Here is a 12,843-nt window from a genome sequence, read left to right on the forward strand (position 1 = left end):
GGCACACAGAGACGAACAACCATCCACGCTCACACTTACACCTAGGGACAATTCAGAGTGTTCAATCAGCCTGCCACGCAATGTTTTTGGAATGTGGGAGGAAACCGGAGCACCCGGAGAAAACCCACGCAGGCCAGGGGAGAACATGCAAACTCCACACAGGGAGGCCGTAGCTGGAATCGAACCCGGTACCTCTGCACTGTGAAGCCGACGTGCTAACCACTGGACTACCGGGCCGCCCGGAATCACAATTATATGATGAAATTTTTTAAAATAATAATTCATTCGGTTCATCGATCACTACATTGTTTCAGAGGTTTCGATGCACACTGATGTCATATTTCTGAAAGAAATACGATGACAACCACCACACATGCAAATCACAGTATCTGTCTGTTGCACCTCCATCAAATTCACCAAAATCCCACTAGACCACCTAGTGGGAGCGCAAATAGTTAAACGTGGTAGTCTACTTTCAGTTTTAACAATGCAATCCAGGAATCTAGCACATTTTTTTCTATGATGTGCCCTACAATGTCATACGAAAGATAAGAAAAATCTGCATTGAAGTTTGTCAAAACCGTTCCCTCTGTGAAAGCGCACAGCTTTTATGCCTGCCTCCGATGATAATGCACCGGTCACCATACTGGGTGACACATTGAAGATGATGTGTTAAGCTTATCTGAGTGGCGTGCCACTATGAGATCTGAGGCAGTTAGCTAATGTGGTGTGAAAGGATTTAGAGGATTTGACCCTATCAGCAAAGATGGCACTCGGAGAAGTCGCGTTAATGACACTAAATGAGTCTGTGCTTGCAGCATGCTAATAATGGGGGCTTGACAGCAAGGCATATCATTTACAGACTTTTTTTTTAGGAGGGCGGGGGCTGAACAGCTATTTGATATTCATGTGCAGAGGAAACATTGGATTACGAAGGCAAGATGGAGGTCATGCGACACCTGCTACATTTGACTTCACCCGAAGCTTCGTTGGAAAATTAAATTACGTTACATCACCTCGTAGCATCATCTCATGAATGAGCCTCCTTTTATCGAGCAGCTTGCAATTATCTTTTCTTCCTCCGGGTCTTGGTTGAGGCAAAGGTGAGCATGGCAATTAAGGCAGAATTAGTTGCTTTTCCTTGTAAATTGGAATAACCGTTCCACTGGGTACAAAATGTCTTTACTGCATCACTCCATCAGCTTGTGTCTGTTGTTTACTAAGAACGCAGTCAGTCAGTCAGGCATGTCGGCTCCAATCCAGCTTCTGATCCAATCTGCTTTAATAGAACAAATACCAAAGAGAGTACACCATAGTCATTTCAAGTTGCAACTATTTTTTCCCCCTGACTTTTCACAGCAAGGATATCGGGCCTAATTTGGTGGTAAATAATAGCTGCCAACAAGTACAAATTGGACAAAATGCATTTTGTCTGGCGCTATTATTATGCCATTATGATCACATTTGATCTGGAGCCTATCCCGACGGACTGGTTTTCTTGACACCAAGATACGCACAGAATCAGACTTAGAGGTTAAGGATGCTAAAGTATCAAACACACATTTTATCATTTGTCACCCCTTTCCTTGGGAAGTTATAATTTTACTTTTACTTTTTTTTCCCAGACGATACAGTACAGAAATGCTGTCTGTTGCTATTCTCTATTTCAGGTGCAATGACCCCTCCGAGAGGCTCTCGGCTCAAATTATCATTGCCACACGTAATAGCTCGCTGACCAGCTCGCGACGTAATTCAATTTAGGCATCACATATGCGCTTGCTATTCATCAAGATTTTCTAAGCTGCATGCAATGCCTTACTAACGAAATCAAGCAAGAAGTAAAACCACTTGAATTATTCAACGAATGCATATTTGTGGTACTTTATTTTTGCTAAGTACATTGCTCTTTGGCAACATTATTAATATTGCATAGCACAAAACGGCGTCTGAATTTCACGCTTGCTGATCCTATGAGATCCGAATTATTTCCGAGTGACACAAAAGTTTTGCAATCACGGGCACACAAATCCATCGAAATGGACGACAGATGAACTCCGCATTGCTTTCAAACTTTGAATTCATTTCAAAGTTTGAAAGTAAACTTGAAATGAATATTCAATTCAAAATGGGATTGAATATTCATGAGAATATTTAATCCACATAAATTGTGGAGTTGCCTCTTGTGGACTGCCGGTAATTGTGCCCAATGCGACCCACTACCTGAAGATCTTCATTGATGCGTATATTGTTTTTCCTTCCGTTTCTAGCACAATTGTTCTTTGTAGCCGGCAATGTATTGTTGGCACATACAATATTTGTCTCACAGCGCAACACATATCTTATTTGTCGTCTGGTTTGCCTCGCGAGTAGGAGTGTATCTCTGGCAGCGCCTTTGTACGTTTGATTCTAATTCTCCATTTTTTTTCTCCATCTATGGGCTAGGAGTCAACTTTTAGGTTTGGAGGGTCTACTAGAGGGTTGGGCCTCCTCGCCATTATGAAAGGGCTGGGGACCAGCCATAGCAGACACCTGTCTGACTCCTGTGACCCTTCCGCTGGCCACTTAGAGGCTCTCTACCCTCAGAAGACCAGCACCATGCCGCGGAGTCCTTACCTGCTCAGCCCAACAATGGACCAATATGGCACTATGGACCCCCATCTTTACCCATCAGCCAACCCAAGCTCCCTCCCACCAGAATGCCTGCTCCCCCTCAACAACCAGCTGTCAAATAGCAGCACCTTCCCCAGGATTCACTACAACACCTACGATCCATCGGACTTCTCGCCACCTGTGGAGGGCATAGGTGGAATGAGAACTGGAACATTGGGAGCGTCCGTGTCGATGGGCATGGGATCGGGTATGGGCATGGCTGAGCTTACTGGACGAACGTCCATGATTACGAGCGGCTCGGCTACCATATCGCATCACATGACCAAGAACCAGGCACCGCACAGCCTTCTGGAGTTTGATAAGCAGTTAGCTGGCGGTCGGGATGGCTTCAGCACCTTGCAGTTCCATAGAACGTCGGCAGTAACCACAGGCAAACAGCGTACGGACAGTCCTGGTCGCATCCGTTACATGCTGCACTCGGTGCAGAAGCTCTTTGCAAAGTCCCAGTCGCTGGAAAGCCACCACATGAAAGGAAACGTCAACGGGCGCTCAACGGGTAGCGGCGGAGGTTCGTCGGGCACTGACGACGGAGGGAAGCATAACCGCAGAGCCAAAAGTAAAGATCGCGGAACTAAATCGGAAGCGACCGCCAAGCGCCGGCCACGCTCCAACATGTCAGGGTACTGGAGTTCCGATGATCTGGACAGCAATGACATAAGCAGCTTCCACAACACTATGGCGATGATGACCCTAGGACACCCCGCTGGCCAGGAGAGCCACGGGGGCCAGAATAAATACATTCATAGCGGCTATAACACTATCAGCTCATCTAAAAGCAGCAATGACATGAAGTATCAGACACTAGCCGCACCGATAAGTAGAGGAGGAAATGGACTTGAAGGACCAGGGAATGTGCTTATGAATGATAACATGAAAGGAGGATCTTGGTCCGCACTGACTATGGGCCAACCAAAGCAAGTGCTCCAAAAGGGATCAGCCACTCTTGATAGGTCCTTGCTCAAGTCCAGATCATGCCAACCAGAACTGACTTGCAACTACCTGCAGGTTGGCCGAAGGGTAAGTAAGGGCCTAAACACTTTCGCACACTAAACGCTTCGAATGGCAACCACCATTACTATTTGTGACCCGATAGGATGAGCATCACTCACTGTAGTGAAACAGAAGTGGTGTGACAGCGCGGCGTCGCTTTGGAAACAAAATTTAGCCGTTTGTTGCTGCCTGTAGGGGGATTGGAGCAGCTCATTAGGCCGCAGTGGGGGCGCCAATGAAATCCCATGCCGGCGCATGCGCAGCGGAAGCTACGTGAAGGCCATGGCAGATATGGAGGACAGCGAAGACTCGGAGGGGAGCCCCAAACCCTCGCCAAAGACTGCCGCTCGCCGCCAGAGCTACCTCAGGGCCACACAGCATTCTCTGAGTGACCAGCTACCCCCACGCAAGTAAGGCCACCGCTAACTAAGACAGCGCACGTGATATAATTATCTTGTATAACCGTATGCATTCTATTCAGCATGCACTAAATAAAGTGGGAGTGGCCAGTTGTTAGTTCTCAATCAGAAGTTGCGAGAACCTTTGAAAGGAAGGAGAAATTTTGGCCTACTCAATACGAATTGGACGGTGAAAATGCCTGTATGAATCTCAATGTGCATTTTAAGAACAAACATCCAATTAAGCTCTTTAGAGTGCGCCGACAACAGGCAGACACTCGAGGGCACTTAAAAAGCCATTTACATGTAGTTAGTAGTCTGATTAGTTTAATTTATGTTACAAGGTGCAGAGAATTGATAGGCATAACATTTTTTGAAAGGGGCCAAGCACGCTTCCATTTTCTTTGCATAAATGATGCACATTCTATACCAGTCCTGTGAGAAATACAACAACTAAAACACACTCAAACATATAAATGGCTTGATATGCGTGCCCGGCGTAATTTTAGCTCAAAGAGCGGTCTTATTGTATGCATGAGTGGAAATTAGTTTCCTTTGGTAGTTTTGTACAGTTGAAACAGGCGGTTTGCAGCACGGTCTGCCAAATTGCCAAACGCCCCGAAACAAGGCTCGCGCCGGCACGAAGATGAAGCCGTGCCAATTTTTACGCATGAGTGTGTGTGCGCTCGAATGTAGAGCCCAAAGTGTGACAAAGACATGCTGTTCTGTATTGGCTCAAATAAAAAAGTGACATACATACGGGAGATCACTGGTGTCAAAGTCAAGGCCCGGGGGCCAAATCTGGCCCGCCACATCATTTTATGTGGCCCGCAAAAGCAAATCAAGCACATCAAGTTCCTTGATGCTTGCTAAAGTCTGAATCAAAATTTCACATGGTCGTTCTTGACTTCTGATTTTAAAACTGGTCATCCATCAATTTGTTGCGCGCCGTGTATGTTATATGTGGAGGTGATTAAACATTTACATGGTTTCCCAAAATTCATAAAGGCCCTCCAAGGGAAACCGTAACTACAATGTGGCCTGTGACAAAAATGAGTTTGACACCCCTGCTTGTAGATTGTGTCAAGGCAGCAGAAATCTAATCCTCCCCCATACAAGTTTTATCAGTATTTGACCTGCTGATGTTTATTCATAGACTAGTCGCTAGTAGACAAGACATCTCTTGCCTCTTTGTAAAAGGCTTTAGAAAGCAGACATGATGCACTACGTGTGATGAAGGCACGGCAGGGCAACATTTGAGGTAACGTCACATCAAATGTGTGAAGAGAGCACTTTCTTTGTAGCAATGACAATATGGTGAAAATGGAAGCAAGACAGCCCTGCCATGTCTTTTTATGTCAACACCAAATTCAAAACATTTGCCGGGGGACACACACCTACACTCTGAAGTTGACACGGATTTTGCCTGCGGCTACAATTGCTGTGGAGATCAAATAGTCGACTTATTTTTTTATGTAATGGTGATGGTGTGGTTTTATTCCAATGCTAATTTAACATCATTCCTCATATTCTAAGGTGTAACGTTCAATTTATTTAGAATACAGATTTTGTCATTCAAACTTAAGAAGCGGTTTTCACCAGAGCTTTCCTCCAGAGCGTACTGTTATATTGACATATTTGTAGAAAATTACATAAATACTTTAAATATTAACTTTTGAGCGATGTAGTCAGGCTTTTGAGAAAGAAAATGACTTCTGCAGGGGAACCGTGATGTTTTGCTGTTAGAACAAATGTGTTGTGACTGAGACAAATTCGAATAAGAAATAGATTTAGCATTCTGCATTGATACAGATCTCTTTAGGGAATCCAAAAACAAAACCTTGCGGGCCACAACATTTAGTACGCTAATGTAATATATTGATGCAGTAAAAAAATTCCATCCTTGCGGACTGCAGGACTGCAAGGCCCCCTTTTTTTTAAACTGACACTGTCACAGATGCATTCATTTAAAGAGACGATAGTCCTTGTAATTTGCAGAGGGGTACAACTGCGACACATCAGCAGCGCTATTTTTATATGAAAGATTTGTGGGGAACCTTCTTTGGTAGAGCAATGTGGAGCAAAAAACATTATAATTCCTAGTCATCAAACTTTCGAATGGACACACATTTGTATTTAATATTTTATTGAGTGTGAATCGGATTGAGACGCATATTTTTTATATACATATATATACGGTATATTTTCCTTTTTCGTGACACAAAGAGACAGGCAGATTAAAGGGAACGATAGACAAGTATTATTATCATCATTATTAGTATTGTAAAACAATAGTCATATTGTTTACCTGGCATGCTGTTTCCTTGATGTGTTGATAGTTGTCAAGTTGGTCCATGCGGAAGATAACAAGTTGATGCGTGTTCGGTATCACGAATACCACATTGTGTTGGATTGTCAACATGCATGAATGACTAACCCGTGGCTCTCTTGTGGCCTGCTGGCATGAGCAGCAGAACCTTGGATTATTCCTTATTGCAAGGGGAACTGGATGCCCTGTGGTCACCCGTCCACAGTGTGTCCTCCCTCAACCAACTGGGCAGGTCAATGAGCAGGTCAGTGATAGGCCCAAATAAGACACATCCCAGGGGTGTGTTGTTGCTTCGCCGGCAAGCCAGCAATAACTTCCTGGAGGTGACAAAACCATGCCATGCTGCCAATCACAACTGCCCACCAGCAAGCTTGTAAATAGCATCAGCCCGGCGCTTTTCGGGGGAAAACTCCTATTCTGTGATTTGACTCTGGGGAAGAAGTTGTCGACATATCGTGCTCATTGTTATGATCATTGTGCGCCAGCCATGACAACGTTGTCAAAGTTGTCTTTTGGGAAGCATAACCCTTTTCTTTTGCTTGTTTGGCATCATGGCGATTCAGTGAGCCGACCATATGCCACCCAACATCACCAGCTTTGCATGCTCTGACGGTCAAATCCCTTCCAAAAAACCCCCAAATGTCATTACTTAATTATAAACCGAGCCGATCCAAAAATTGATCTTGTCATTTTTTGTTTGTTTTTTCCTTATTGTATTTGTAAATTTGTATCTTTAAAAAATGTAAAACACAATTGTGTAATTTATTTTTATTGTTAATTTTATTTGTATTAGTTATTCGTTGCTTGTGTACTTACATGAAGGAAATTGGAACCGGCACCGAGCTGCACGTCAGTTTGCAAAACGCTTTTTTGTAAGGGATAAATCAAATTTAAAAATGGAGGCCACACAATGAGAAAGTAAAAGCGATGCCTTGAATAATCATCCATTAGTCCTCTTTTTATTTCTCTTTCGATTGCTGCACACCTGGTTTGGAATTTCCTCTCTTGCTGCGTCCCCATCATCAAATATCAACGTTGACTGATCATCCTTCTTTTGCCAAAGTATGTCTTGCTATCGCTTCCTCTTCCAATTTGACCTGAGTACTTTTTTTTTTTTTTTTTTGCAGCTGTCTTCCATCTCTCAGAGAGCTTGCCAATAACCGCAGCCTGGACAACCTTGACTGCATCGGGGGCCCCGGCTCGCCTGTGCCGCACTGGGATGATGATGACTTCGGCCATGCCCGCAGCACATTGGGCAGACGTAGCTGTATAGGGCAGGTCAGTGCTTCAAAATTATAGTTGGCTGTTGGATTTGATGGGCTATTCGTAAGCAAAGTGAGACCCAAAATTGTTTTCCCGGGGCAATTTATTTTTCTCTGCTTTGCTAAGCCGATATTTTTTATTTCTTTATAAAAAAAAAAAGTACCAGATGAATATTTCATGAAGCTATCTCCGAGCAAACTTTCCCACACGAAATGAAGTGATCCATAAGATGCTCAAAGAGCCTATCTTAAATGACACTGAGACTGACATGACACTGCACAGTGCTTAACTTCCTTTTACACTTCCAATATATGGAAGTTAGGACTGTTACAATGGCACTCAAAACATAGACTGAACAGTTAATAAAGATGAAGGCCACAGTTCTATAAATGAATTCACTTTAATTCATACAAAGTCCAAACAGGCTACATCTCACCCGCCCCATCAGTGAGATCAAGCGGTCTAGAAAATGGATGAATGGATAAAATTCAAAACGCGTTCACATCCATGCTTCCAGGGTTAAAATAAATTGAATGTTTCCAGCCATTTCTTCCATCTGCTTCCGCACAGTTCCGGGACCTGGACATGAGTCATCATTACGAGGACCGTAGCTCTGACTCCACATTCCGAGATTCCCGTTCCCATTCTCAGGACAACCCAGATCCTCCAGACTTGCCCATGCCCACTTGCTTCCGCTCCCGCAGCCACAGCTACCTGAGAGCCATCCAGGCGGGCTGCTCTCAAGATGATGACGTGGCTTCCCTAGACTCAGGCTCGCTCCCGCCAACTGACACCACTGTTCGCACCTACGGCACCAGCACTGGTGAGTCACTGACTGGAAAAACATAGACTGTACATGTGTTGACAGGGAATACATGTATTGTAATAACCCTATCAAAAAAAGAAGAAAGAGGAGAAAAACTTTATTTTAACTGATGACACAGTTTGAGATACCCATTAGTGAGAGGGGCACTGATCCAATAAAATACACACACACCCACACACCCGCACACACACACACACATCAGAATTTTAGTTCAAATGCAGCCTCTTTTGCCCATACTAGACGGCCTTTCTACACAATGGAAGACATGGAAAGAACAGTTTGGCTCTTACCTGATAGCCACTGGCTTGGACAAAGCTCCAAAGGAGAAACAACTTGCAATTTTTCTGCAGCGTTTGGGGACAGACAGACCACGCATCATACCCACACACACAGGTAACAATGTCAAGTCAGTTCCTCCACCCATCCTCAAACCAGTTAGCATTTACCCGACTGGGACAGTTGGTTGGTGATTTGCTTGGTGTTCATAACATCAAACTCGTGCTCTTTCTATGGTTCACAGTCAAATTGTTAGTGGCTATTTGGGATTGCCATGCTCTTTTATCCATGTACACATAACATCAAACACTCAGTGTAAGGTATCCATTACTGCATTCATTGTTGTTTTTAACATACAAAATATAATTCAACTGGCGCCATTGGAGAGAGCTCCCTCTGGTGGACCTTGTTGCGGAACTATATTACAGCTCCCACACAAGAATACTAAAACTACATTTTCTTTGTAGATTATCAGCAATAATAAAGAAAAGATGGGATAAAATGCAGTTATATCAACCCCCAGTAGTAATCCACGTGGATCATTCAGTATTTATGCGAATCCTTGGCACAGAAACAAAGCCAGACGTGCATAGTCTAATGCAGACGTGCATAGTCTAACTTTTTGGGACCGAAGGGAAAAATCTTTGCAAGGATCCCCTCTTAATCCTAGCATCATTAAAACATAACTGCCACGTGTACTCCTAAATGTTTGTTTGTTTATTTATTTATTTTATATCACTTCAACCTGAATAGTCACGACCTTGGTAGTAAAAGGAATTTTACGTTGGTATTATTCCACCATTACGATCTAGAAATGCTTGCAGGGATGTCAGCTTTATGTTTAGGCTTTATAGTCTGTAGAATTGATCCTTGACTTGTTAGGTGAAAAAGACAATGGATGGATGGAAATAGGAAAAAGATTTTCAACAGCCCTCTGTAGAAATCGTTGCTCTACACTACTGCAATCTTTTTATATGTCTGCATTTCCAATAGAAATATGTTAGATTTCTTGGATGTGTTGTGAATGAAATCCCGATCCTGAATTTTGTGTCTACCGACGAAATATTTGCCTGGTTCCACGCAATGTAGCTTTGCTGTGGCGGCAGCCTTTGCTGACGTGATTATAAACATCCACATAGTGGCGCTCTCCACCACACGTCCCACGATCAACAAAAGTCCAATTGTTGCTTTCAAAAATTTCGGAATATTTCATACTATATTGAAATTGTTTATAAAAATCATCATTTATACTTATATTTTTGTGAAATACTCGCGTTTACTTTCAGTTCAGTATTTATGTGTATGTTTCTCATGAAAGGATCTTTTAAAAATAGCATTGGGCATAGGCATTATTTTATATGAAATATCGAGATTCCGAGGTTAACTTGAACGCGCCATTCGCAATGCCACCACGCCCCCTCGCAGTTTTTTCGGCTCCAAACAAAAGGAATACAGTACTAATCTACACGTCTTCTGTCATTCTCCTCACACTGACAACTTTTTTTCTCACGACTACCACCCCTTGGCTATTGCGTGTGTCTGACTTAAAGGTAAGAACTTTTCGTGTCAGAAGTTCGTATTGTAGAAGCTCTCTTGAATATGGTTTGATATTAAAACCATTACACCTTGAGATGTTTACCTATCTGACATGGGAAATGTGATATTTTACCTCACCTCTTACCTCATGTTAAAAAGAAAGACAAAATACTACTACAATTTGGTCATTTAAATTGGGCATTTTGGTAAGAACAATAATGTTTCACATTTAACTATAATCAACCTTGCATGTCTGTTGAGTCAAACTGCCTCTAGGCCCAAAACGTGCTTCCTATATCTTATATTTTTAATTATACTTCATTGGTTGTTGATATGTCATTCAAACACGATTGTGGATTATGCTATTATCTAATGAGGTGATCATGGTGACAATGGGGATTGTCTTGCTTTCAGGCTTTTTTTTTGTGGCTGTGATTAGATGAAACAATGCAGAAGTGCAGACACTTTGGCAAGCAATGCTCAACTGTTAAATAGAGCGTCACAATCAACCTTTTGTGTTTCATTGTTCCGGCATCTTGTCTGACATCAACAAACATAAGGACGATGCTATTGTCACACAACAAGCACTGACACGATTTCATGTAAATGGACCAAACTGATTTTTGTTTTGTTTGGGGTTTTTTTTTGTCCCCACTCAGAGTTTATTAGGTCAGGCTGCCACATTTTTGTGTCTCACACAAGTGGAGCAATGATGTTTCAGAGCAACCGTCTGGCTAGCTGCTCAGGTCTTATTGTTGCAACAAATTACAATAGTGGTTAACCTCATTGACAAATGCATTAGGTGAGAGAGTTTCTTTAATTGCTCCTACAAGACTAATAAAGTACAGTGTACATGCTCTGTTTTGGCAGGTAACAAAAGATAATAAATAACCGTATTAAAACACCACCTGTTCAGTCAGTGGGAATGATGACAGGTTGATAGCACTCTGCAGTCATTACATATATCATTTATTTGTCATCACCAATGCTGCCGACAATCTTGTCAATAGGGATGTGATTTATTGTACCTATAGCGTTGTGCTTCTAGTCCTCGATGACAGTGGAACCTCCAAAGTCAAACACAGTCTGTTCTGTGATGCTGGTAAAGTGTCAAGTTGTTGTCCTTTGAAAGTGACCACTCGTTTTTAACTCTCAACCATGTCAACAAAAGTTGAGAAATTGATGACAATCTTCTTTCTGACGATTGTTTTTCAGCCTTGAAAATCACATTTTGAGCAAGACAACAGCACCACTGTCCAGTCAGCTTGACAGCAGTGCTCAGTGGGCACTACAGATTCCACTCGGAACATTTTGGCAACAAAGCATCTGCTTGTTTGGGTGGCTGGATTCCTTTCTGAGGAATCTCACAGATTTGTGCAATTAAGCCAATTTAACCTTGAGGCCGTGTTATCACTTTATTTTCTGTGAATAATAATATAATCCAATATAATAATGGTAATATTTGGTGTTGCTTTGCCAATATTGCAAATGATTGTCAGTGGATAAAAATATGTTTTGTTTGCACAGCTGTTGAGGTTGGAGTTGCAAAGGGATACAAGATGGCGTCTAGATGAAAGCCAACATTTTCAATTTTCACTGGCACGCGCCCCCCAATCTAACCACCCACGCACTCTCACCAATTTGCAACGCCACGGAACTTTAGCTTGCCTCATTCGTTTCTTGGCTGATCTGTGGAGTGAAGAAAGCCCATATAAAAGTCCTCTTTCATCACATACTGTGTAGTGTATGTGATTTTTGTGTTAGTGCCCCAAAATAATGTGATTATGCTTTTTTTCAGGGTGGGGTGGGCAGGTTCTGCGGATTCTAGTTTAAGAGTGTGCAGAATGAAGAGGGCATCATATTGCATATATCGAGCCGTCGGGCAGCTATCCAGATGCATGGACTTTCGGATGCGTGTGCGCACGCACACACACACACATGCACGCACCTAATCCTCCTCAAACGGAGTTAATCTGCTGATATATGTTACACGAGTCCGCATGGTGTACTATACATCCTGACATCAGAACGTGGACATGGCTCAGGCAGCATGATGGTCAGATGCTGGCAAGCCTGTTACGTTGAGAATTTCTACCATGCAAGTTGCCAAGAGTACATTTGTTCTGAGAGATTTTCTGCTTTGGACACTCTCCATCTTTACAGTGAAGCCATTTTAATAGTTTGTCTTTGTCAAAGGAAGATTTATTATCCTTCATCCTTTTGGCTGCCATGAAAATAATTTGGCACGGTGGAACTTGTTTTTTTCTTTTTTTACACGTCTCCCTCACATTCAAAAGTTCTTGGTTAATGTCTTGGCTCAGACTTTGTTTACGCATGGCTCCACCTCCTTGCTCAAACTCAAGCTCCATCTCATCCATTACGCTCAATTCGATTGAAGTGTAGACTATGTGGCAGAAAAATGGATGGATGACGAAGCAATGAAAGGAAATTATTTTCTGCACTGGGTTGTGGCCTGTAGAAGAACAACATGACATCAATCTGTGGAAAATTGGGCTACTCCCACGTTGTGGCACAACTCCCCCGGGCATCATTTA

The 12,843-nt window shown here is 42.8% G+C and overlaps 2 protein-coding genes across 11 annotated transcripts in view; both read left to right on the top strand.

The window, feature by feature from the left end:
• The window catches only part of dlgap4b (discs, large (Drosophila) homolog-associated protein 4b), a 70,016-nt gene that overhangs the window by 44,820 nt on the left and 12,353 nt on the right, over positions 1-12,843 (top strand). For 7 of the 10 annotated variants that reach the window (XM_052075953.1, XM_052075957.1, XM_052075955.1 and 4 more), the window contains 6 exons: positions 2,443-3,687; positions 3,856-4,070; positions 6,530-6,631; positions 7,515-7,665; positions 8,221-8,473; positions 8,717-8,869. In XM_052075953.1, the coding sequence (XP_051931913.1) occupies positions 2,497-3,687; positions 3,856-4,070; positions 6,530-6,631; positions 7,515-7,665; positions 8,221-8,473; positions 8,717-8,869 (2,065 nt within the window). In that variant the 5' untranslated portion in view covers positions 2,443-2,496. The remainder of the gene's footprint in view (positions 1-2,442; positions 3,688-3,855; positions 4,071-6,529; positions 6,632-7,514; positions 7,666-8,220; positions 8,474-8,716; positions 8,870-12,843) is intronic. The other 3 variants (XM_052075960.1, XM_052075959.1, XM_052075962.1) reach the window with 3 other exon arrangements.
• LOC127607554 (transmembrane protein adipocyte-associated 1 homolog) overlaps positions 1-12,843 on the top strand; it is a 70,517-nt gene that overhangs the window by 8,102 nt on the left and 49,572 nt on the right. The window lies entirely within an intron of this gene.

The sequence above is a fragment of the Hippocampus zosterae genome, chromosome 9, assembly GCF_025434085.1.
Source record: "Hippocampus zosterae strain Florida chromosome 9, ASM2543408v3, whole genome shotgun sequence".
NCBI classification, from domain to species: domain Eukaryota; kingdom Metazoa; phylum Chordata; class Actinopteri; order Syngnathiformes; family Syngnathidae; genus Hippocampus; species Hippocampus zosterae.